At 47.1% G+C, this 27,533-nt stretch overlaps 1 protein-coding gene across 3 annotated transcripts in view; it reads right to left on the bottom strand.

The window, feature by feature from the left end:
• Positions 1-27,533, bottom strand: part of LOC119395423 (stomatin) — a 99,207-nt gene that overhangs the window by 20,985 nt on the left and 50,689 nt on the right. For all 3 annotated transcript variants that reach the window (XM_049415748.1, XM_049415750.1, XM_037662500.2), the window contains exons 6-8: positions 8,479-8,534; positions 5,749-5,827; positions 3,390-3,570 (exon numbers count right to left, since the gene is read on the bottom strand). In XM_049415748.1, coding sequence (XP_049271705.1) covers positions 3,390-3,570; positions 5,749-5,827; positions 8,479-8,534 — 316 coding nt within the window. The remainder of the gene's footprint in view (positions 1-3,389; positions 3,571-5,748; positions 5,828-8,478; positions 8,535-27,533) is intronic.

Here is a 27,533-nt window from a genome sequence, read left to right as displayed (position 1 = left end):
TGAGACAGAAGAGCGGAACGAAGAAGAAGAAAGTTTAGGGCTTTCTATCCACGGCTGGGTTAAGTGGTCCCTTTGTCGCATGCTCTCGATACAACAAAGACCCACCGTTAGCCTGACACACAAATCACAATACGAGAAGTGTAGTGGAGGCTCGCAGTGGCGAAATATTTCGACCGGTAAATTTTTTGTACAGCGTTCATAAACTCGACTGGACGTCGAGATTCCTACATGCAGCAACGCGCGGGCGCCGCTATTCATCGCGACCCTATAGCGACTCGTGACTTGAAAAGCACCGCTTCCGCCCGTGACGTATGGCGGACCCCTTTCCAGATACTGCAGGCTTACTTGTCCTTAATGCGCACTGGCATTGTGGATATTTTTAAACTGGCAGCTCTATATGGGGTCCTGTCCTGGGAACAGGCTTACGGAAAATGGCCAGTGCTTTCTTTATAGCCGCTGTGCGTTTTCATACTCGTCGCAATGACATATTAAAGGCGTTAGAATATATACGTGATGCTGTGTTTATCCGCCACGCGCGAATCATATGACTTAGACGATCGTGACAAGGAGTCGTGCGAAATGCGCTTTCAATGACGCCGTTAATCGGTTTACGGCGGCATATATATATAGATATAAAAAAAGCTCAGTTCTTTAGTGTCACGCATGAATGCGATTCCAATATTTCAATGGAACGTGAATCACGCGCCTTTTCCTTTTTCTCTCTTTTAAACTCGAAGCCGTCGCGCAGCCCATGTTAAATAGAGCAGATGACCTCTTCCTATAAAGGCCCGGTCTAGTTGTTTGCTTTCTGCACCAATTTCAATGCGTTTTGTAGCCGGCATTTTTCTTTGCGCCAATCATGAACATTTCATAGCGCCTATCTCTATCGCTTTCTGGTAGTTGTGATTTTTTTTTTTTGTCGTGCAGTTTTACTGTATAGAGGTTGTGGCAACCTCCAGACCTCATTCAGGATGCATGTGTGAAAGACCTGGCTTACCCAGGGTGAAGAAATTCCTGCAGAAAAGTGGGACCTTTGCAGTTCGTTGGAAGGAGCCCAACCAGAGAGCGTACAATTAGGGAGTGCAGTGCAACAGATACACATAAAAGGCTTGCTTCGTAATGCCTTGTTTACCGACATACTTTTCTACAAAACACGAGCATTTAAAACAATATGGCGCACTCTTCCTTACCATTTATTTCGTGCAGCAAGTGAATTATTTGCCTCCAATAATAAAACTACACCAATAAAACCTTTACGCACGAAACCACAGAACTGGCGCGACTATGGGCAAGTTCCAGGAAAAGAAGTTTTTGTAGCGCCACTGAGTTCTGCGGATCGACCAGCCAATCACTGCAGCGCGATCTTGTGCGTTGTTTCGTCTACGAGCAGCTTCCTGGCGCGTGGCAGTTGCCACATAAATTGCGTTTTGAGCGAGATAGCTTTGTTATGTGAATTAGACACGCAAGCATGTCACAACCTTTCTGATAACTGCGCGAGAGAGCACACTGAACGAAATTAAGTGCCCTTAAACAGAGGTGAGGACACGAAAAAGCACGCAGTGATAGCGTAAATGGCGAGCACTTATCAATTATTAGGTTAGTCAAACTGAATTACATTCGCGGAAATAAGGAAGGAAGCAAATATGAACTCTCGAAAGCCGTAGTCAATCGTGGCGCTCATATCACAATGGCACGCTAGTTATGTCCTAAATGTGTGCTCACGGTAAAATGCAGTGGGCACCCTACTGCGAGTTAAGACTCTAAAATTGCACCGTCGTTCCTCATACGTCACATATTAAGGCTCATTAAACACATTCACGGTTACCTTGTGGCTGTATTCGTGACCACGATTGTCGTAATAATGAGTAAAAACGTTTGACAACTTGTCCTTGACCATATCGATGACTGAAGTCCGTGACTAAATTCTACTTACATTTTTAAGCTTTCATTGAGCAGCACTGATCGCCAGTACAAGCGTATACAATAAAACACCGTCAAAACAAACTCGAGCGGAGAGCGATTTATGCTGAAAAAGTCTGCTAATACGAGCTTGTTGGTACATGCTGAAAATTTCCGTCCCTAACGCTGTTTTTGAATTTCAATTTATGCATTATATCATACCACAGGTCATTCATGATTCTTATCAACGTCAGACAGCTTTTTTTTTTTTAATCAAGTGGACGTGCTTGGACATATCGCAAGCCGACCATACAAACGCGCTTACTTTTGTTTATCTTGCAGATGTCCTCAACTGTTAGAGCAAGGCAGAGGAAGGCTGGCAGGCCGCCAGGTCTGCGCCGCTCCACGCTGTCGGCGACCGAGCCGCACGACGCTGACGGAGCCAAAACTCGCTGATTGCCCATACCTTTCAGCGACCTAGGCAGACACGTCACCTCGAGGGGTGCGGCCACGCGTGCGCTTCTGTCTCGCGGCTTCGGTTTCCCGCGCTCTGGCAGCTCGAATTTGTCGTGCCACATCTCCACGCCTAATCGCATTTTTCCAGACCCAAAAGCTGATATGGCTTTTCCAGAAAGCTCGCATCAATTTTCCAATTATCATGAGCCCACTAAGCTTTCTGCCTTAAAACTTAAGAACCAGGCATTGGTAATTAACAATTAATTACCACGAAAAACCCGTTGCCACGTGAGCGCCGCCACCACGGATGGTACGTCTACAACAAAACTGCCCTTTTACTTAGAAACGACTATGCTTTAAGGCCTAAGTAGAAATAACCTGTGTAGAGGCAGCCATTTTATGCAGGTATCGCTTCCTGCTCCATAGTGGCAGCAATGGTTCACACGCGACTTCTGTGGTTTCATGGGAACAAAAGAGTCCACAAGTAGAAGTACATTATTGAAATTATGGCTAATGCTGCGATCTGCATTATCCTCTGCGTCATGCTCTAAAGAAACTTGACATCCTTCGTAGCTCATCTTGTCACCAAACGACAACAGCCATGCGACATGCGTGCCTTTCCTTTAACGCTGCATGCCTTTTACTTCCAGATCACGCACTGCATGCGCATCATCAGCGCGACGTAGAATGCAAACGCAAGCAACACAGACGACGATTATTGTTTGGGGACAAGATACACCCCGAAAAGTCTAAATTTCTTTTAGACTGCAACGCTGTTGCCGATGAATCACACTGATGCTTCAAGACAGGCCTTTTCCGAGGAACATGTTCTTCAACTCCTCAATTCACTAGTTCCTCGTTTTATGGTGACTTGCCTTCGTCTTAAGGTGAGTTACCTTGTAGCGCCACAGCATTGCAAGGATAACGACTTAACGGCAGTGACATCTACGTGGCCAATGTAGCTGTCATTAGGGAAAATTTTGCGCCGCCACAAGCTGTTTGCATTTAGTGCATGGTGTAGGCGCTTTGCTTACCGAGTAGCCCCTTGAGGAGTTCCATGGGCAGCGGGAAGACGATTGTAGAGTTCTTCTCGGCCGCAATGGAGGTGAGCGTCTGCAGGTAACGCAGCTGCAGCGCTGGTCCAGACTCCGAAATGACATCGGCCGCCTCCTTGAGGGAGCGCGCCGCGCGCTGTTCGCCCTCGGCCGCGATCACCTGCGGAGGCATGTCGACAACGTTCCAGAGCGATTCTTTAAAAGGAGAGGATTTGGGTTTTGTGTGCGTACTATAACTGTCTCTCGAATGAGGACCTCTCAACCGAAACACGGTGGAAGGGGGGGGCAGTGAAGGAGATAGAGAGAATGAAGAAAAGGTACACAACATTCCATGTGCCCTGAGCCCCACGAGAGGCGGGCGAAAAACTTGTGTAGAATCAACACGCTACGGCGGACAGCTTTCCCGTGGGGATGCTTTGCATTGCGCAAGTGACGGAAATCAGGCAGGCTGTTGGTTTCTTCAAGGTTTCTTTCGGGTGCTTGTTTTCTTAGTTCGCCCGTGCTTGGCCCAGCTAGCATTAGCAGCGAATTTAACAGGGTTGTCCTCTGGAGAATTGCGTGTTCAGGAAGCGCGCACACCCGAGATATATTTTCCCGAATTTTTCATGTGCACGCTGAATTACATTACAAGCGGCTTGCTTCTCGCTTCTACACTAATTAAGCCTGCATACAATCATTGCTTTCTTTTCTTTTTTTTTTTAATGTTCAGTCGCTAAAGCATAACTCCTAAGCCGAGTATAACTGCGTGCGAACACAACGTTGTTCAGTGGCAATGAACAAGGCCCCGCGTATGGACGTCGCAGCGATTCGGTGCAGCCCATGGCCACGTCACATTCACCAGCGGCCTTATCAAGAACTATAACAGTGCAGTCAGAAACTGCCTGCTAGGAAGTTGTCATATAGTGCGGAGCACATCTGGAGGGCTGCTTACTGAGCATACTATGAGCATATGCCATTTTGGTTGAAACCAACGATGCGAACAAAGATACGAGGACGTAGCCGTAATGGGAGGTATACGTCAATGAACGCGACGTACGAAAGAGAAAATTACCATCCTCCCGTCTGTAGCACAAAGCTACAAGGAAATCCATATTTCGCAGAAAGTAAAGATACTCGATCAGTTCGGGGTTCGCACCAGGGACCTACGCCCTTCTGGGGCAGTCGCTCCACCAACTCCACTAACCAGGAGGGTAGCAGTTGGTAGCGCGAGCGCCAATTCGCCATCACGCTGCCAACTGCTTGTCTCTTTGCCTTTGTTGTTGTCAATCTCGCTTTTAGCATTTCGAATATATTGTACAGCGTGATTTGCAACATACCGAAACTGCCTACCGTCGGTATAAACATATTGCTTTACGTTTCCTGCGAGAGACAGGTTTAAGTGATGTATGATGAGACATACTGCATGGAAAAGGTCGCTCAGACGTAGCAATTGCCGGCCAGGTCGGCCAGGCTAACCCCGCCTGTGGCAACATCACCATCACCACCACCATCACCCAACTACGTACCTTTTCGGTAGAGCTAGAGGCATAAGTTTTGGCCACGAATGGCTTTTTGTGGCTTGGCGCAGCATCATGCCTTTTTCGGAAAATCAACCAAAGCTTTGGTATTTTTTTTAACTCTACAGAATAATCATCAGTGCGTTGCTTCACAACTGTTTGGGCGCGCCACAATGGTGTAAATAACATAAGTCGTGTCAGGAACATACCAGAAAATTTCGAACTTGTTGATGCACTGACGGCGCCGTGATAAATTTTCATATTATCATCCATGTTCTTAACCTGATTGGACTTAATCTGAGAAGAATAATCGAGAGTGATCGCTCGTTCACCGCCGTCGGTACAAATGCATTTAGCTGTGGCTCGGCGAGGGTGCTGAACGAAGTCTGCGAAAAAATTCCACTGGGATTCAATAACGTAACGCCTTGTTCGCAGGTTTGGTTGTTGGGTCATGTTGAACAAGCGTGAAAATGCAAAAGGACAAAGCAAGGAGGTGGATGCACACACGCAGGAGTGTCCATGTGTGCCCTCCTTCGTCTTTTCGCGCTGCAAGATGTTCAACACGAACCGGAAACGCGTCTTTGGCGGACAAACGATCCGATGTTTATAACAAGGAGCGCGCCGGCCGTCACGCCCTCTTCGTCTCGACTCTATTTGGTTTCCGAGCCTGCACAATCGCACAAAATTGTTGTTTTCTTTCTTTTATTTTCTTGTCAATTTCTACCGAAACACAAGCAGTGAGCGCCGGGAAAGGCGCCGCTTTTGTGCGAGTAAGTTCACATGCGTGTCTTCAACTCGACCTGTCTGACACGACTTTTACAATTTCGGACTGTTGTGCTTACCTTAGCGCGGGCCTCTCTGGATGCTTCAGCTTCCGCTGCCATGGCCCTCTGCATCTGTACCGGCAGCCGGACGTCTTTTCTGTGGTGTTAAAAAAAAGAGTGACGGTTCTCAATGTGCCCTTTTATTGTAATTCTTGATGCATCCTTTATGTAATTATTTTATTTACTGTGTGAAGTGCGCAATTATACTGATGTTCTTCAGTTAGCTGCGAAACGTCGTTAATTGTGTATTACACTGCTGATAGCCAGTATGTGCGCAGAAGTACTATCCCTCGTAGAAGTTCTAATGCTACAGCGATGACTGCCTGACGAGGCATAAAGAAAGCAGCGTGGTAGCGCCGCGATGGCTGGCACTGAATTAATGTAACGGCAAATTCAGGTTTCCTATAACAACACGGATGCGAAAAGCAGATAAATGATGCTCAGTAGGGCGCTGTCCCATCTCTTTACTTCGACATGCGACCGTGAGTGCTCTACCCCGAGAACTTTTTGCGTCAGTCAGTACTTGTGTGCGTGTGGGCATGTAGTTCTCTCGAAGTAGAAACGTAGCAGCTAAACCTCGCTAAAGCTGGCTTCGCCACATCAACAGGGCGCATAAGGAGAAGCCGACCTCAGCGATACTTACTTGTATTGAGGACGATGGTCTGTTTATAGAAGTATTGTGCGACAAACAACGTTACCTTGGTATTTAAAAGCGCTTGTATCAATAAACACACTCAAATAAATAAGCACATTAGCCCGAGTCGAACCCGGGTTGCCTAGATCATGACTTGCGCACAACCGACTGCACTATTTAGGGACTCGCATGAACTGAGAGGGTATAAAGCTTGGCGATGCAGTATGCGCTGCACGCACATCACGATGAACTGCAGGAAAACTGCAATTCGGGCGAACGCCAATACCTCATTTTGACATGCAACAGCGTACAAAAACCAGGACGGGTAGTCCACGCAAAACCAGCACCGACTCGAAACACAATGGACGTTGACGTTGATGTTTTCGATAACTAGCGTGTTAGCCAGTGGCGATGAGGAAACACTGGAGGTGGCACACGCAAAAACAAGCGCAAGTGTCTTCCGTTACACTTAAGATAAACAGCGTAAAAAAGCACGGCGACGGAAAGAAAACACACAAGACAAGCCCAGGACAAGCGCTTCTCCTGAGTGTTTTCTTTCCATCGCCGTGCTTTTTTGCGCTGTTTATCTTAAGCATGTACAGACGGGTCCACTGTTAAAGGGAACACTTGCGTGCAGGGCATGTTCGGATTTCGCTCTCTTGCAAAAACATAGCGGCTTAGATTTGCGTAAGACTACTGGTGGTTGACAGTTGCGACTCCTTTTGACAGAACAGTGCCATGCAAGAACGAAGTTTCCCCATCCACTTGCCGTTCGGGGGCCAGCAATATGAAAGGTGCTCAGTCGAGTGTTCCTTTTAAAAACGGACCGTACTGTACAACAAACTAGCCCAGTCAGCTACTCCATTAGTTTCTTCCGTTACAGTTCGGCACAATGGAACTCGGAACGCGGATTTCGCACGCATATTAAGGCTCAATTTCACTTTATGCGATAATCAAGGCGACTGCAGCAGCCAATCGAGCCGCGCTTGTTCCAATCGGGCTCACATTTTATTTCGCTTTTGTCAAGCAAGCAGTACAAGTCCAAGAAGTATCAAGAGGCTAGCCAGCTGGCTCTTCTATGTCCCAATAAACCAGGGGCGTAGCCAAGGGGGGGGGGGTTGGGGGGGTTCAAACCCCCCCCGAAATTTTTCAGTTTTGCTTGCGTATATAGGCACGCACACATACAAACGCACGCACGAACATACATAAAGTATGGTTGAACCCCCCCCGAAAAAAATTTCTGGCTACGCCCCTGCAATAAACAGCAAGCAAGCACCCGCTTCATTAACGACGTTTGTCCAGCATGAAATAAATGGAAACAAGTAATGCAATGCAATGCAGTTAACGTCATCGTGTCGCGAGGTGTGCGACAGAAGACAGAACGGGGCCACAGGAGTTGGATAACGCTGTCGTTCGTTTCTCTCGCCGATCCCATCGCAATAGGCAACTTTGTTGCCAACTGCGTTGTGTAGCGAAACGTGAGTTAACAAACATGTTCGTTGACCATCTATCTGTAGGAGAACAAGTTGGCTCGCCTTCGATGTTATAGTTAGTCGCAACGCACGCGACTATGCCGAAGTTCTCACTGTTCGTAGAAATTATCTGAACAATGTTCAGTTTATCTGCTTACGCAGGTACACGTAGTTGAACGAAACACATTTTCTTTAGGCAGCTTCACCGGTCTGAAAAGGAATTGTGGCTTAAACTTTTATCTGTCGTGCTAAACTTCCTGCTCAATCGATATAACACAGAAGAAGTTCAGGGGAAGATGGAGGCTTGAAGTTATGTGAAATCGTCGAACACGCAATGTTGATACGCTAGCTCCAGCGACGTTCCATATTCAACAATTTCTCATCACTGCTGAAACGATGGCATTCCCGTCGTTTGTATGAATACCTGAAAAGGAATTGTGGCTTAAACTTTTATCTGTCGTGCTAAACTTCCTGCTCAATCGATATAACACAGAAGAAGTTCAGGGGAAGATGGAGGCTTGAAGTTATGTGAAATCGTCGAACACGCAATGTTGATACGCTGGCTCCAGCGACGTTCCATATTCAACAATTTCTCATCACTGCTGAAACGATGGCATTCCCGTCGTTTGTATGAATACTCACATTTCGACTCGCTCGACTTTCACTCCCCAGGCATCAGTGGCTTCGTCCAGGTTTGCCTGCGCAGATCAGCATCGCGCCGATAAAGGTAATCAGATACCAAAACTCCAAAGACGCCCAACATATTGCGATATCGCATTTTGCAAAGCTGGTCGCCCTGCAGTCGTTCACCAGCGGTGACTGTTGGAATACGCACGCGCGCAGGTACGCACACAAACACATACACATGCGCGCGCATACACACACACACAGCAGTTCGGTTGTTTAGCAGTTAGCATCGCGGGTTCCTATGCCAGGCAAACATCAAATTGGCCCACATTGGCCGGATTCGCCATCTTGTCAGCTCAAAGCGCACTGCAAGTTCTGGATTCCTGGGAGCCAGTCCTTGCAAGTCTTTTTTAACGTTTTGGATTCCAGTCTACTGTAAGGCAACCGCAGAGGAATCGGACTCAAATATTTCTCGTTTGTGACTGTCTGGGTATGGGTGATGAACGCTGAAACGTGTGCGAGTGTGTCACTTGTTCTGTCTTTTCTTTCTCCATTCTTTTTCTCCCCTTCCCACTGCGTAGGGTAGCAATCCGTGTAGAACCAGCTAAACCTCTTTTTGCCTTTCTCTCTTACTCGCTCGCAACGACATCACGGCGCAATTCGACGACGTCCGGATATAGAAACCACGGTAACCCTAACAGAAACAACAGGATTTCCTCTGTACAAGCGCCAGTGTACAAGTTCGCCTAAAGTCCCTAGATTTCGCCCGGCGGCGAACGACCTTGGGCGACAGGAAGAGCCCGCCCGCACAGGCAGACTGGGGCAGCGAATTTAGCGGAACCGCCGCTAATCGTCCGGTCGCAGCTTTCTGTCAAATTTGAACCCTTCGGGACTGAATGGGGGCCCCACCGTTTGTTTTGAAGCGTCCCACTCCCCTAACTCTTAAACGCCGGCCGTCTCTGCTCGAAAAATAGATATACAAAACTACAGACAGAAAGAGAGAGAGAAGGAAAGAAAAACGCAGCGGGAGGAGGCAAGAGAAAGTCACGCGAAAGTAAATATATCCGCCGACCAAAACAAACGAAGCGAGAAAGGTGTGAGCGCTCGCACATTGGTCAATAAACAAACTGCGCAAATCGCGAGCAAGAATAACAAAGCCTCGCCGACGCCTCGTATTTTCGAGCTCTCCCCGGAGTTGTGCGCAGCACCAGCGGCATCTGTTCCAGTCCGTTTCAACCTGAGGGCTTAAGGTATAGGTGTGTGTGTGTGTGTGTGTGTGTGTGTGTGTGTGTGTGTGTGTGTGTGTGTGTGTGTGTGTGTGTGTGTGTGTGTGTGTGTGTGTGTGTGTGTGTGTGTGTGTGTGCGCGCGTGTGTGTGTGTGTGTGTGTGTGTGTGTGTGTGTGCGTGTGTGTGTGTGTGTGTGTGTGTGTGTGTGTGTGTGTGTGTACGAAGTGCGCGCATGCCGACACTTTTCGCCGGGCGTGGGGCGGCCGCATTCAGTGCGCCGCTTCTCGCACTCTGGCCGTGAGTTCACGATCTGTGTTTTTAAAGTGGCGCGATGCGGCAAATATTGAAATGTCAAAGCCTTACAACGTCTCTGAAATGACGCGGCCGTGACATCAGTAACGGCCCATTCATACCTCGAACTAGAATTAATCTTTGAAAATGCTGCTAACGAAACAAATTAATGGAAAAGCAGCCAGAACGAAAGAAGCGGTGTGTGTGGGGGGGGGGGGGGGGGGATCTTGAGGTTTTATTGTGATTATAGACAGAATAAAATATGAGAAATGTAACACCATAAATATTGTATGATAGCGTGTAGTTCTGGTCGCGACAGACAAAAATATAACATAACTGCTGGAGTTTTACGTGCCAAGACCACGGTATGATTATGAGAGACGCCGTAGTGGAGTGCTCCGGAAACGTCGACCACATGAGTTCTTTAACGTGCACCTAAATCTAAGCACACGGGCCTATAGGATTTTGTCTCTATCGAAATGCGGCCGCCGCGGCCACAGTCGAACAACCAGAACTGTAAAAGTGGTCACACGCTCTTTCACACGCTGCCGACACAATGCGCATCTGTAGTCAACCGCTGCCAACCGCGCCGTGCAAGTGCGAGCGGAATAAACGTTGGCACCGGACGTCGTTGCCCTGTGTGCATGGTGTAGGATATCGTATAAACAGTATATCTGACTCCGTGCTCATTCACCGAGCACCTACGTTTCGACGCCCTCCTTCCCACTGTCTCCTCACTACCCGCGAGGAGTCTGATTGCCAGCAACGTACACTTCTTCGGCACATGATTAGCCACCGAGCCGCGCCTTGCAGGCGAGAGGTCCGATTACCAGCACCGCATTCTCGCATCCACACAATGGGGTGGATGCACGTGCGTTTGACGCCGCATGGTCGCCGCTCGAGACAAACGCATCATCCGGCAAGGTCATCCGGCTCCAACTTGCATACTATTTCTGGCGCATGCGCTACAAACGCTTTCGTTTGTCTGCTTGGACCGCGTCGGGTGCAGAAACACACCTCTCGAATATCATGCATCATCACCAGAAGTGATTCCTGAATATAACTTAACACTATTCGCAATGCCCACGAACTATAGGTGGCGCGCCGTGCTTTTCAAGATGGCGCCAGGAGGAGGGTCAACCCGTTTGTTAGCATAGGAACAGATAGGACGTGCGGACGTACGGCCCGTGCCACTTTCACCGGATGAAGTCATGAGCTGCGCTGAAATGGATATGAGACTAAAATACTTTCCCAAACCAAGGAAAGTCAGTCAGTCAGTCAATGAACTTTGTGCAAGGACTCGCCACCTAATTATTTGCTGCGGTGTGAAAGGTTATATTTCAGCTCCGTTACCATGCATAACGATGCTTCGCGAAATCCTGTGCGTGCTACGTAAAACTGCATGATCTAGAATTGACATATGAGCTGAACGGCACTCCGAGGTATTCGCAATGCCCACGAACTATAGGTGGCGCGCCGTGCTTTTCAAGATGGCGCCAGGAGGAGGGTCAACCCGTTTGTTAGCATAGGAACAGATAGTACGTGCGGACGTACGGCCCATGCCACTTTCACCGGATGAAGTCATGAGCTGTGCTGAATTGGATATGAGACTAAGCTACTTTCCCAAACCATGGAAAGTGCTAAGTACTCGCCACCTAATTATTTGCTGTGGTGTGAAAGGTTATATTTCAGCTCCGTTACCGTGCATAACGATGCTTTGCGAAATCCTGTGCGTGCTACATAAAACTGCATGAACTAAAATTGACGTATGAGCAGAACGGCACTCCGAGGTAGTACGTACCGAGCCAACGTTTATAGATACGTTGTACCGAGACTGCCTTACGGATTTGCCGCAGTAGTAGGCCGCCAGCGAGTAGCGCCATCGCTGCTGCACGGGACCGCACGTTTAACGTGGTGATGGTTTGCAAACATAATACGCCGTCGTCATTACTTGTGCAGCCGGGAACGCGGAGTTACGTCTTCAACGGAACACAAACATTTAACTTCCCATTCAGTAGCGCTTGTGTCACAGCCATGCTGAGACTCTAGCCGTGTGCAATTCACTTCACTCGCATGTTGCAGGCTCGATCAGCACGATCGAAACACGAATATCGAAAAGAATGCACACGTATCCTTTTCGCAACGTCGAAGAAGTTAGCCGAGAGGCGTGGATTGTGGCTGTGACTGCACGTTCCAACGCTCTAACCGTTTCGCTTCTCTGGTCGAGCTCGAGCGTGTTGGCGGCACGCGGCGCTCCATAATATCCACAATAATTGATACATGCAACGCACAAGATGAACTATGCTTTTATTTTGATCTTGCTCAAGGATATTATACATTAAATACAATCAAAGTGACTTACGAGCGTGAAAGAACATTAACGCACGAGGGGACGTGAAGTGCAACTCGCTCCTCGTGAGTTAGCAGCTGATCGGTCACCGTCGCTGTCACTCGCTGCCTTCACAGTCCTCTACGTCTAGTGAAAAATCATCGTCGTCAAGATGGTTTCTTTCAACATCACTGCTGAAAGCATTGTGAAGAATTTCCTCCGCCGAACAACTTCGACCACTCCGCGTTAGAGTGACCTAGAATAGGTCACTCTATCCGCGTCACCACGTTTACAATTACAGAGACGTCTGGGCGCGGAGAACATTTCGCCAGATTTCGCTCTTAGATCGGTCAACGAGCAAAGCGCTTGCAGTGTGCTGCCACCTATCAACAAACGTACAAAAACAAGCGGCACAGCGCTGGCTATGAAACCAACACACTGGCGAAGGACGGCGTGGAAAGCGCTCGCTCCACGAAAGGCGTGGAGCAGACGCGTCCTCGAATGATTGAAACGTCGCTCGCACGATTAGAAACAGCGCAATTCTGACAAAGGATATAGGCATATTTTAATGCATCGACAACTTCAGATCGCTCAGTTTTAAAAGAGCACATCGCGAGCCGGCGCGACCTCCCGCGTACAGTGTTATGGGATTCATGCACTACAATAAACACTGACCAATGCTATATACAAGTAAAACAGGGTGAGCTTCAACTGAATATATCAGACGATAACATTTAACTAACCTACGTGGCTACAGAAAGCCTCGCGAAGCTGATAGTATGCGTACGCTGTGGGCTAGCATTGAAACGCGAGTCGCCACGTATTTTCACGAAAACTTCGCGCCTCGAAAGAACGAATCAGATTTCTCGTGTCACGGAGGGCCTGGTTTGTTCACCGATGCAGGGAACATGCCAAGTCGTAGTGTTCCTTCCTTGCCAACTCGCTAACACTGAGGTTAGCACAGCCGAACAAGGGAGCGACTGCGTAGTGCTGCCATTTTGTCGTCTACTAACCCTCCTCGAGAGGACGCTCCTGAATTCCGCTTGGTGGCGCTGCCTGACGGATTTGCGGCAGTAGTAGGCCGCCAGCGAGTAGCGCCATCGCTGCTGCACAGGACCACACGTACGTTTAACGTGGTGATGGTTTGCAAACATCATACGCCGTCGTCATTACTTGCGCAGTCGGGAACGCGGAGTTGTCTTTAACGGAACACAAGCATTTAACATACCATTCAGTAGCGCTTGTGTCACAGCCATGCTGAGACTCTAGCCGTGTGCAATTCACTTCACTCGCATGTTGCAGGTTCGATCAGCACGATCGAAACATGAATATCGAAAAGAATGCACACGTATGCTTTTTGCAACGTCGAAGAAGTTAGCCGAGAGGCGTGGATTGTGGCCGTGAATGCACGTTCCATCGCTCAAACCATTTCGCTTCGCTGGTCGAGCTCGAGCGTGTTGGTGGCATGCGGCGCTCCATAATATCCACAATAATTGTGATACATGCAATGCACACGAGGAACTATGGTTTTATTTTGATCTCGCTCAAGCATATTATACACTAAATACAATCAAAGTGACTTACGAGCGTGAAAGAACATTAACGCACGAGGGGACGTGAAGTGCAACTCGCTCCTCGTGAGTTAACAGTTGTGGTTCATTGTCGCTGTCACTCTCGGTGCTTTCACAGTCTTCTACGTCCAGTGAAAAATCCTCGTCGTCAAGATGGTTTCCTTCAACATCACTGCTGAAAGCAATCTGAAGAATTTCCTCCGCCAACAAGCAAATCGCTTGCAGTGTGCTGCCACCTATCAACAAACGTACAAAAACAAGCGACGCAGCGGTGGCTATGAAACCAAACACTACCAACACACTGGCGAAGGACGGCATGGATGGAAAGCGTTCGCTCCACGAAAGGCGTCGAGCAGACGCGTCCTCGAATGATTGAAACGTCGCTCGCACGATTCGTAACAGCGCTTTGCTGACAAAGGATAGAGGTTCTATTTTAATGTGTCGCCAACTTGAGATCGCTCAGTTATACAAGAGCACATCGCGAGCCCACGCAACCGCCCGCGTACAGTGTTATGGGACTCAAGCACTACAAGAAACACTGACCAATGCTATAGACGTCAGACTCTGGAGTTTCCAAGATGTGTGGCGCCACCTGTCGGAGAAGTATTGAGTAGTGCATAGACCGACTCTCTCGCACAGTTTGCTATGGGACCAGGTGCAACTAGCGAGTGCGAAACAACGATTGAGCTTAATATCGCGTGTGTTTGCGCATTTAGCACTCAGAACGAGAGCTGTGAATTGCTCTCCGCTAGTCGGACGCACCACCGAGCCGTCGTGAAGTGCTTGCTGGATATCACTCGCCTGAACGACGGCGAAAACAGCAGCAGACGAGAGCCCGCCGCACGCTACGAAGAAACTCCGCAAAAGACGCACTGTTGCGTTGTGAATTGCCACGGACGTAAAAGACTGAATAACAACGTTCAGTTTTACCGATTTCCATAGTTGTCGTACGAAGAAGAAAGGCGAGTGCGCTGGATACGGGCCGTTGCGAGCGTGTTGGGTAAGCGAAGTACCCCCGTTCTCCACAGCCGGTGGCATGAATGTGTGGCTCTGGTGTTGTTTTGCGTAGCCCTGATGCAAAACCGTGGTAACCTTGACTATGAAGCTCAGCAGAGGCTCTGACCGCGGTGCTTGTCGTGTAACACGAAGTGAGCAGCTAGAGGCAGACTGCAGACGCGTGATACGCACACAGCGACGAGTTTGGTCGTCACAACACAGCATCGCGGACGTACGTACGTTTTGAAGGCTCAGAGTTCTGGTTCTAACTAGCTAACCCCACGTGCGTCATACAAGTAAATCGCAGAATGTTGGTCGTGACCCCCTTCAGGTTTGTTTCGCCCGTGTCCTCCGCGGTTGCCGTAGATATATCTCGGAGGCCACGGTTTTGCCTTTGGTTGTACCCCGCGTATCCCCATTTGCAGTACATACAAACGGAAGACGACCATCAAGAGACCATTTGAGGATGCGTAATAAAACACTCCAATGCACAGGAAGCGAGAGATGAATTAAGGGAGAATGCAACTGAAAAGGCGAAAATCGCCGGAGCCATTCGCCCCTGATGAACCGAGTTTTGCACCACTGTACGTAAGATGCATAGCTAAGTAAATTGATCGTGTATGTAGGTACTTTATCGCTGTGGCATACGTATATACCCGATTTTAACGCATTTAGGCTCTAGAGAACGGATGTCGGAGGGCTTGCCTCGAACTCGGTGTCGTGTGATGCTCGCTTGTACTTGCGAGTTGCAGCGAGCGGGAATAACTAAAACTTATTTTGCATTGTACTCGCAGTTCGCTTTGATCAGCTTCCTTTGCTTCTGAAGCGTGGATTGGCGGAAGAAGCTTTCCAGGTCCTTGATTTTCAGGAAACCGCGCCTCGACACCAACGAAAGAGGGGGGTTATATTGCGGCATATGCACATTCGCTTGCGGGCGGCTCTCTTTGCACTACCCAGTTAGTGCCAGGGCTACGATGAGGGCGCTGGTGGCGGTGTTTTTCGCAGCGCCGCCTGGGCAGAGTCTGACGTCTATATGCAAGTAAAACAGGGTAAGCTTCAACTGAATATGTCAGACGATAACATTTAACTAACCTACGTGGCTACAGAAAGCCTCGCGAAGCTGATAGTATGTGTACGCTTTGGGCTAGCATTGAAAGCGCGAGTTGCCACGGATTTTCACGAAAACTTCGCGTCTCGCAAGAACGAATCAGATTTCTCGTGTCACGGAGGGCCCGGTTTGTTCACTGATGCAGGGAACATGCAAAGTCGTAGTGTTCCTTTCTTTCCAACGCGTTAACACTGAGGCTAGCAAAGCCGAACAAGGGAGCGACTGCGTAGTGCTGCCATTTTGTCGTCTACTAACCCTCCTCGAGAGGACGTTCCTGAATTCCGGTTGGAGGCGCGACAGTCTACGGGCATTGCGAATACTGCTTGTATGCTGTTGAAAACGTGATTATAAAGCGTGAGTTATGGGACGATTATGCAGGAACAACAGAGCTAAAAACAGACAAGGACGTGCCTTGCCTTTCTTTGTCCTTGTCTATTTTTAGCTCTGTTAAGTGTTAAGTATAGTGTTACAAGCAGTATAGTTGGTGGCAATTCATTATGCAGGAACAACAGCGCTAAAAACCGACAAGGACGTGCCTTGTCTTTCTTTGTCCTTGTCTATTTTTAGCTCTGTTAAGTGTTAAGTATAGTGTTACAAGCAGTATAGTTGGTGGTAATTCATTATGCAGGAACAACAGCGCTAAAACAGACAAGGACGTGTCTTGCCTTTCTTTGTCCTTGTCTATTTTTAGCTCTGTTAAGTGTTAAGTATAGTGTTAAGTATAGTGTTACAAGCAGTGTAGCTGGTGGTAATTCATTATGCAGGAACAACAGCGCTAAAAACAGACAAGGACGTGCCTTGCCTTTCTTTGTCCTTGTCTATTTTTAGCTCTGTTAAGTGTTAAGTATAGTGTTAAGTATAGTGTTACAAGCAGTATAGTTGGTGGTAATTCATTATGCAGGAACGACAGCGATAAAAACAGACAAGGACGTGCCTTGCCTTTCTTTGTCCTTGTCTATTTTTAGCTCTCTAAAACAGACAAGGACGTGCCTTGCCTTTCTTTGTCCTTGTCTATTTTTAGCTCTGTTAAGTGTTAAGTATAGTGTTAAGTATAGTGTTACAAGCAGTATAATTGGTGGGAATTCATTATGCAGGAACAACAGCGCTAAAAACAGACAAGGACGTGCCTTGCCTTTCTTTGTCCTTGTCTATTTTTAGCTCTGTTAAGTGTTAAGTATAGTGTTAAGTATAGTGTTACAAGCAGTATAGTTGGTGGTAATTCATTATGCAGGAACAACAGCGCTAAAAACAGACAAGGACGTGCCTTGCCTTTCTTTGTCCTTGTCTATTTTTAGCTCTGTTAAGTGTTAAGTATAGTGTTAGGTATAGTGTTACAAGCAGTATAGTTGGTGGTAATTCATTATGCAGGAACAACAGCGCTAAAAACAGACAAGGACGTGCCTTGCCTTTCTTTGTCCTTGTCTATTTTTAGCTCTGTTAAGTGTTAAGTATAGTGTTAAGTATAGTGTTACAAGCAGTATAGTTGGTGGTAATTCATTATGCAGGAACGACAGCGCTAAAAACAGACAAGGACGTGCCTTGCCTTTCTTTGTCCTTGTCTATTTTTAGCTCTGTTAAGTGTTAAGTATAGTGTTAAGTATAGTGTTACAAGCAGTATAGTTGGTGGTAATTCATTATGCAGGAACAACAGCGCTAAAAACAGACAAGGACGTGCCTTGCCTTTCTTTGTCCTTGTCTATTTTTAGCTCTGTTAAGTGTTAAGTATAGTGTTAAGTATAGTGTTACAAGCAGTGTAGTTGGTGGTAATTCATTATGCAGGAACGACAGCGCTAAAAACAGACAAGGACGTGCCTTGCCTTTCTTTGTCCTTGTCTATTTTTAGCTCTGTTAAGTGTTAAGTATAGTGTTAAGTATAGTGTTACAAGCAGTATAGTTGGTGGTAATTCATTATGCAGGAACAACAGCGCTAAAAACAGACAAGGACGTGCCTTGCCTTTCTTTGTCCTTGTCTATTTTTAGCTCTGTTAAGTGTTAAGTATAGTGTTAAGTATAGTGTTACAAGCAGTATAGTTGGTGGTAATTCATTATGCAGGAACAACAGCGCTAAAAACAGACAAGGACGTGCCTTGCCTTTCTTTGTCCTTGTCTGTTTTTAGCGCTGTTGTTCCTGCATAATGAATTACCACCAACTAGCCCAAGTTTCTCTTCTAATGCAGCTATGGGACGAGTCGCTGAAACCTACTGCGCGTTTCTTTCGTGCGCATTTTGTCGTGTGTAGTCTAAGCAACGCTTAGCTTACAGTGGGGTCTGCCGTCATTTTCTTTCCTTATCCTCCTCTTCCTTAGCATACGATGCTAGGGATCGCGCCACTTTGCGGATATCAGTTCTTAAATCGTGCAACTAAATGGGCTTAAAAGTTGATATTCCCAAATGCTTTTCTCTATCGATGCGGGGCGGTGCTAAATTGCAACGCATTTTTTTCTTTTTTTTACGGGGAAACACGAAACACTCACGTATACATGCCCGCGATGTGCGCGTTGCCGCAGAATGCCGGAAGTGCGCTGCACCGTGCGGTGGCGACCGAGCGTATCGTATAATAAGCGCTTCATCAGAATGCTAGCTGAAAACATATACGCGGTAGCGAGCATGGGCCCGCATCCTGCACGTGACCATAATATATAAACAAGAACAGACATCTGGTAATGGAACCCGGTCAAAATTAAAACGATTGAAATTTAGCCTGCCGCAATAAATTTGATTGCCTATAACGTGCGTTGCACACTAGCGTTCAAACCTCCCATCCCTTAGCATGTACCAATATAGCAAGCGTGCGTTGTATTAGCATAGTCACCATTAGCATGCACTGGTACACTTTTCTTATTATGTACATGCACGCTGTACACATGAGCATATTTGATTATCTGCTTGTGTGCTTGACGTTTATATTTCGCTTCAGGACTTCCGTCAAGGGTTCAGTCAAAATCGGCAACATTTCGTAAATTGTTGATCGAGTAATTAATTGATTGTCATTGTCTCCCTTCGCATGCGATGTAAACGCGAGATGCACGCGCTTGTAAATTTGTCAATCGAGAATTAACAAATTTCCATTACAACTACAGTGATGTAGGGTACCCTGTCGCATCGCAACCGAGAGCAAGATCGCAAAGGATATGATAGCGAACGATTTTAAGGCATACCGCCTCGCTTTAGTTGGAAATATTGAAGTACGACAGCTTAGAAGTGGGGGTACTTAAAATAATAATTAAGAGAGCATGCTTAGCTTGCGTTTCCCTTCAAGGCACGCTGCATCCTTACAATACCGACGGAACAGCGCTGCGGGGAAGCAGTACTTTGAAGGGCGGGTTACACGACTTGCTTACGTTACGGTTGGCTTCGTAATCCTCTGCACGAAAATGCAGGGAGCACACAAGTAGAATTTTTTGTTGTTCATCCCACTGTCGCAGAAGTACGAGTTTTAAACGCTTCCTGCGTTGGGGTTCCCTCCGTGGCACCCATTAGAAAGTCGTTGATTTAGTTGCTGCAGAGGCTCTTGGTCAAGTGACGTACACAATTCGGGCATTCGAAGACATTACATGGACGCGGCATTTTCTCTAAATTGCAGTGAGGGCGAGTTTCGCGAGCCAGCAAAGCCCGCGCAGCAATATGCGATAATGAAACTACCCTTGAGATGCGACTATGAAAGCGGAAACTACCACTGAGACGCGACCGCGTGAGCGGAGCGCGCAGCCCGGCGAAAACGGAATTTTTTGGACCACCCGCGCCTTTCTCCGTAGTAACCAGGGTTGCCACTGACTTTCGAGTAAATGTCGCCAAACGACGAGCAGAAAGTCGCCAAAAGTCGCCATTTTTTTAGAAATTTCGCCAAAAAAGTCGCCATTCTAGATGTGTGCGGCATATCCTAGTAATAAGAATTTTCACTGAGGTATAGCCCCGTAGAACACAGCGCCATTCAAAGCCCTTAAAGTATCTTGACATTTCTCAATACCAGGCGCATCGCCCCTTCACCATGGGAGTGCTTGGTACACCTGGTTCTCCGACTAGCAGCAAGATGTGCGCGGAGGCGCAAGTATGAAAGGATAAAAAATCTCATGATATCCTTCCATCCCTGTCAGCTCGTTTCAAAGGTAAAAGTGTGGTAAACCTTGGGCGAAAACCGCGAAGGCGTTGTTTGTAGACAGCTTTACATCCCCTTATATGAAAAAAAGGACTAACATGTTTATTGAAAGTAGTAAGACAGAATTCTTACAGGTATCGTTCATTAGTGAGTCTTATACCTTTCAGTGTGAACTAATACGATACCGGACGCCACTGTCTCTTTCCTATAATCACTTATATCTACCCGCGTCAATCCAGTGCATTAGAATTGAACAGGTATACATTGTAAAATCTTATATAGCAATTGTTTTCATTGCACACGCTCACCGAGAACAGTATAAAATGCCTGAATAAATAATTTTTTATTGCACGAACACCCGCGTATCCGCCAATCTTCGCTATACGAGCTCGATTAGGGGATACTGCAGCAGTGAATAAGTCGCCAAACTACTCAGAACAGTTGGAGCTTTGGCGGTACAAATGGCCGGAACACACGACCAACCCGTCATCTAGCCCCTTCAGAAGCGAAACTTTAGCGAAGCTCTGAAGCATCTAGATGAATCTAGATGAATTGAGTTAGAAGCATCTAGATGAATTGAGGAGATACACACGAGTTACAGGACGGACATACAGAACGGCGCGTAATGTGCACCTCAAAACCCAGAAAAATACAGAGAATAGTGCCGCTCATTCGTTGGGAAGGCACTGAGCTTAGGAGCATAACTCAGTGGAGACCTAAGCTGAAAATCGCCAAAAATTCGCCATGTCGCCATTCATAATTTTAGGTCGCCACGGGCCTCTCAAATTCGCCAATTTGGCGAAAAGTAGCCACCATTGGCAACCCTGGTAGTAACGCCACAAAGTTCTTTTTTTTTTTCATGAATCAAACAGAAACGCACATGCAGCATTTTATTACGTCTTGTAATGCACGGAATGTTATTCTTTATCATAAGTTGTTTGAGTACTAGAGATTAATTGTACTAGGGACTCTTGACGTCATGGGGCTCATTACAAAATGTCCCACTGGTGGCGCATATCACGTCCTACATTTACCTTAACTTCTCGATTATTAGAGCACTGCTGTTGATAATATTGACGTTATAAACGTTCTCAAACATTGAGCTTTCACGCTTTCACTCTGACATAAATTGTTATTTGCGTGCAGTTTTATGGCCATGCAGTTTTTTGACGACAATGGCGGCTGAAGATGACGTTGCACCCCAAGGAGCATAGGCGTGCGCACAGGCCCCCCCCCCTAATCACCCAAGAGGGGGGGGGGCGCAGTCAGCCCCACACATTGACATAATAGGGAGGGGGGCGCTGCGACTCGGAGGGGGGGGGGGCGCAGTGTCGGCGCCATACATTGACATAATTGGGAGGGGGGGGCGCTGCGACCAACCTTCGCCCCCCCCCCCTGAAGGGGAACCCTGCGCACGCCTATGCCAAGGAGTGTTTACTTTCCACATTTATGCCCGGAAAGCCGGGGACCAAAGACATGCTGTCATCGCTTCATTTTCATTTTTACACTCATTGTGAAACTTAACTGTTTCCTTTCGGTCTCGACCAAAGAAGTGAAGGGACGGGGCGCCTATGGCTAGAGTTCGTGGCCATTCTTTTCTGCCAAGGCGCCATGACGTAGACAGGTCCCCTTGTCGAAACGTTGCGTCCACCCGATAATCCCGTTTCGCTCACTTCTCATCATTTCAAGCCTTCATCAGGTCGCCTAAAACTTCTCGGTGTTGATATAGGGTGTAATACACTAACTCGAGCTCGGGTCCCCGGTCATCGTGTATAACAACTTGGACAGCAGTGCACGCAATTTGTGCACGCATTAGGCCGTTCGAGAAGACGCCAAGCGCAGTGTTTACGAAAACGACAGGAGAAGAGTTAAAGGAGGAGGCCGGAGTTGATTTCCTTGTGGAGCGTCTGCGAGGCCTCGTGTCGTCGCGCGGAACCGTTTTACGGGGCTAGGGCAGCGAGCGGCGAGTGATTTATACGAAGGCCGGGCCTGCGGTCTGCGGTAAGCGGCCGACGCCGGAATCACGGAGGTGTGGAAAGCACGCCCGATGTGCGCTGTCAGCCAGCTCGTTTATTCTTCTTCGCGCGCAGAATGCTTACGTTTTCCGGCTCTCTCTCTCAACAACTCGCCGCGCTACACGCCGGCGAGTTTGACGGATGGCGTTCGGCATTCCCTTCGCCGGACAGCCTGACTATTTACTGACGCTTGGATGCAAACACACACACACACACACACACACACACACACACACACACACACACACACACACACACACACACACACACACACACACACACACACACACACACACACACACACACACACACACACACCCGGCCGCGAGCACACCGCGAGCAGAAAGAAAACAAAAAAAGAAACAGGCAACGAAACCTCCCGGCGCGTATTTAGAACGCGGACCGCACGCCCTAAGGATGTCGCGTCTACGTGTCTGACTGTCAGTGTACGGCTTGCAAAATTGGCTAACTAGCTCAACCATAACACACGCCTCTTCTTCTAGAGCACTTTTTAAATTTCTGCTACTGTTTCCTCCTCAGACACAACGACATCTAAGGGAAAAAGTCAGTTTCTAAGTAGTGTCATTATAGATTGGTATATGTTGCGAACAGAGGCGTAGCCAGTTTCTTTTTTTTCTTTTTTTTTGGGGGGGGGGGGGGGTAAACTACCCTTTATATATGTTCGTTTGTGTTTGCATGTGTGCGTGTATATGTACACATGCACAATTGAAGAATCTGGGGGGGGGGGGGTTGAACCCCCTCCCCCCTTGGCTACGCTAATGGTTACGAATGATTGCGAATGTTGTATATATTTCCTTTAAATGCCAGTGTAGCGTATACATGTATCCACGTGGAGAGAGCAACCGTTCCTTCGTGTTTCTTGTCCTAAAAACAGCTCTTTCTTGCCCTGTCCAAAAAAATCGCCAGGCCTGCGCGGAACACGCAGCACAGTCACAGCGAAAGCAGGAAGAGCGGCGTTTCTAGAGCCCGTCTTGGGCATCTAATAGAAGTACACTTGCAGGGTATCCACTACGCCACAAATCATCATAATTTTTGTGAAGTAGGAAAGCACCCGCTATGCCATTTTTCGTCATTCTGCGGAGAGCCGTGGTACCTACCACACATCTGCAAGGCATTATGTGCACTTTGTCTGGGCTGTGGCTGATGACGATGAAGAATTATGGCTGAGCCCTTCGTATAGGGTTGAAAGCATTGAACGATCCACTCGTTGAGCAATTCGCAATGTGTGACACATGGTTGTTATTTTTTTCTATTGCGCTATATTACATATGTTAACGCGATTCCTTGCCCGGCATGCATTTGAAAGTCAAGAGCCGGGATTGTACGTTGATGAGATAAATTCGGTTCGAGCACAGATACAAAAACATGATGCAGAAGTATATAGAGGAGCAATGGTTCGTTCACGTGTTACTCGTTTCACTGATGAGGAACCCACAAAAAGCGCTCTTGGGGATGAAAAGCGGTATGCACTTTCTAAACAGATATTGCAAATTGAATCGCGTGGTTCTATTTGCACAGAGACATGTCAAATAAGAGCCGCATTCGAAGAGTATTATAAAAAACTATTTACCGCGGCTGAGCTCCGGGATGATTATGAAGAAAAAGCTGACCACTTTATTGCGCTTGTGCCACCCTTACAAGAGGACGACAGACTTAGTGTTGATGGGCCCATCACTAGGGAAGAAATAAGGTTTGCAATAAGCACGTTGCAGAAAAACAAAACTCCTGGCCCAGATGGCCTTAGTGCGGAATTTTACATAAAATTTCAAGAACTTCTGGTTCCTTTTCTTGAGCAACTTTTTAAGGAGGCTTATGAACGTGGTGAGCTTCCTCCTTCTTTCTATCAGGGCCACACAACATTAATACCAAAAAGTACTGACACTGAAGCGTTAAAGAGAGTTAACGGATATAGGCCTATATCATTATGTAACGTTGATTACAAAATATTTGCGAAATTGCTGACAAATCGCCTGCAGACAGTGATCACTAGATGTGTAGGTGACCACCAAACATGTGGAATTCGAGGCCGCTCTATACAAACAAATATCCATATAGCGCGGTCAGTCCTTGAATGTATCGATGGTAGTATGGACCAAGTAGCCCTTCTTCAAATAGACCTCGCTAAAGCCTTTGATAAGGTACAGCATGCTTTCCTGTTCAGGCTCCTAAGACATCTGCAGCTGGGTGACGTACTGTACAATGGTATTTCACTCTGTTATAAAAAGTGCACTACAAGGCTCATTGTAAACCGCACACTTTCGGATATAATAGAGTTAAATTCATCCGTACGTCAGGGGTGTCCGCTCTCGCCTTTGCTCTTTGCAATATACCTGGAACCACTATGTTTAAGTGTGCTTCTAAATTCTAGCATTAGAGGATACCGATATGAGGCTGAGGAAATTAAAGTTCTAGCTTATGCCGACGACATCGCCTTCTTTTGCACCGATAAACCTAGTGTTCAAGAAGCAGTAAACACTACGTTACGCTTCTGTGAAATCGCTGGAGCCAGTATAAATTTTGATAAAAGCAGAGGGTTCTGGCTGGGAATGTGGGCTCAAACTCCCTCAGTGTTCTCAAATATCCATTGGAATGCGACTGCTATGCGGTATCTTGGTGTGCCTCTTGATAACTATCGTAATAGCGGCCCCACATTGGACGTCCGCGATAACTAATATCCGTCGAAAGGTGTCAACATGGCACGGACGAGACCTTTCCATTTTTTCAAGAGCTAAAGCGTGCAATGTATTTCTTGCATCAAAGCTTGTCTATGTTTTGCAGGTATTGCACTGCTCTCGTGTGCACATTCAAGCGTTTCACAGGATATTTGCTGTTTTATTTGGGGCTCTTCATGGGAACCTATGAGAAGAGACAACCTTTTTCTTCCACTGAGAAGGGCGGCCTCAGTCTGGTGCATTTGTTTGTGCGACAGTTGGTGTTGCGATTTTTTTATCTTAAAGACGTCTGTCACCCATTTCTGTTGGCAGTTCTTCGAAACCGTCTGAGTTATCATCTTCCTTTTCTTTATGTCACGACAAATGTTGCCAAGGAATCGCAGTTGTCGGGATTCTTAAAAGAAATTGTTGATACTGTCAACTTTTTGAAAACCAGATTTACATTAGAGTATTTATATAATATAGACAGAACAACGCTAACCGCTGCACTTGTGAATAGCCTTTTCCCAGAACCTGTATATCGACTGCCATATTTGTTTTTGCCTGGCCATGATGTATTATTCCGTGTACGTAGGATGTGCATATCGCCAGCAGCGAAAACGTTTTTCTTTAAACTGCACACATCCACTCTACCAGTGAAGAAATGGCTCAATGAAAAGCAATATATGTGCCCTGGACTGTAAATTGTCGACTCTGTGACCAACCTGAGACGATAGAGCATTGTTTTATCCATTGTCGTGACGCATTTTATTTCTGGGACATTCTAAAGAGAACAATCAGAAAAGACCTTCCAATCACAGCTCATGGTATTCGGTTCCTTCCTTTCAAAAAAAGCCCCACCAATAATACACCGTATGATTTATTTATGTTATTAGGACTTTATGCGCTATGGAAAAGTCGCATGATCGACAGGCACGCCGAGCCACCACGATCGACGAGGTCTGTCTTCCGAGAAGAAGCTGCTCAAGTGCGCAGTGTTGTTGAGACTTTTGAGCCCGTTCCGGAGTGGCTTGCACTTCTGGACGCTTGTGTGTGTTTGCCTGACTTTTGAACAGCCTCTTACTGTAGGCAACAATGTGGGTGTTCTGAATGTTAAGGTAATTCTAATGTGACGAAGTATGTAGTGTGTGGTTCACAGCAATAACGGGTCATATTTCCATGAATTAAAGAAAAAAAAAAAAACTAGCGTGTCTCTGCTGTCGAATACTCGACTGCCACGCTGAGGTCCCGGGTTCAAATCCCACCCGGTCCTAGATATTTTTTTTTCTCATTTCTTTCTTTTTTTCTTATTTCGCGCGATAGCGGTTACGGACACCGGCGGCGGCGGACAACTACGGCGCCAAAATCGGCTGCTGTTGTGATCTCATAACAGCTTTTGTTGTAAAATGTGGAGGTACCGCGTCTCGTGGTATACGTTGACATGTTGGCGGTAAATGCTAAATTTTTACGTGATCTCGCTTTACACCAAACGCATTGCACGGGTCCTTTTCGTTGTTCGTGACGGCACGTGCGCGGTATGGATCAAACTGGTAACAACTTTCACAAAAGCTGAACGAAAGAATATGCTTAAACTATATACTTCCACTCGGATGCGCGTGTATCATAGTTTTACGTCATCGCAGCCGAGTTTACTTACGCAACCGACACTTGCACGACGAAATCACTAATATTGAAAATTATAAGAATGTAATGGCAGTGCGCACTGTAATCCATGCAGCACTTGCATCCTGCTACGTTACAATAGGCTGTAAATGTTTTACGGCTGTGCGCAGTCCTGCAATCTTGTTATTTTCATTATTTATTCCTGCCTGCTGTGGCTGTACGCTTCAGCTGAGCCTGATAAGATCTGTACGCTAGGAAAGGGCAAATACTGGAGGAGGAGGAGGAGGAGGAGGAGAGGTGTAATAGCGGAGGAAGTGTTCAAAGAACATCTGGTCACGATACAGACGCTATGTGAAGAATTCATCTTGGTAGGAAACGCACAACTCTTACAAGACACGACAGACGAGCGAGGACACGAAAGACACAAGCGCTTACGCTTGTGTCTTTCGCGTCTTTCGTGTCTTCGCGTGTAAGCGCTTGTGTCTTTCGTGTCCTCGCTCGTTTTTCGTGTTTTGTAAGAGTTGTGCGCTTCCTACCAAGATGAATCCATACCAACTTGCCCGATATAATTGTTTATTTCTGAAGAATTCATCGCAGCCCAGATTCCACATTAAAAACATTTTCAAGGTTGACAGCCATTCTGTTACCAACTGAGTTAAATACTGAGGTGCAATTTGGCGAAATAATGGGCGAACTAACTACAGAAATACGCATAATTCACTACAGCGCGTCCGTGCTAACATCGCGGTGTTTGTTTCCTATAGCACGTGCTTGCAGTCTCAAAATAACAAGCGACGTTCGCGCTGCGGAGCTGAGGAATGTTTTCGTCGTGGCTGACCGATAAGCTGTTGCCGCCTCTTAATCATCGAGGCCAAAGGACGCACTCGCTTATCTCTATACACAGCGGCGCTTTCGGAGCTGAGTTGCCTCCCCCCCCTCCCCCCTCCCTCCCCCCAAACACACACGCATCAACAGTCCGTGTGTGCCGGCATTATAGAATGGCTTGACTCTGGGCTAGTTTTTAGTCAGCAGTGTCCTCGAGTGTCTTTCTTTCCGTGCGTCTGTTTGCTGCAAACACTCAACATGTGTCAACAAGTGAATTACGTCGCCATGCCGACGCCCCCGCAATAAGATACCGTACT

The sequence above is a fragment of the Rhipicephalus sanguineus genome, chromosome 1 (assembly GCF_013339695.2).
Source record: "Rhipicephalus sanguineus isolate Rsan-2018 chromosome 1, BIME_Rsan_1.4, whole genome shotgun sequence".
Classification (NCBI taxonomy): Eukaryota; Metazoa; Arthropoda; class Arachnida; order Ixodida; family Ixodidae; genus Rhipicephalus; species Rhipicephalus sanguineus.
The sequence above is the reverse complement of the archived record's forward strand: the minus strand, read 5'-3'. Positions and strand labels throughout refer to the sequence as shown.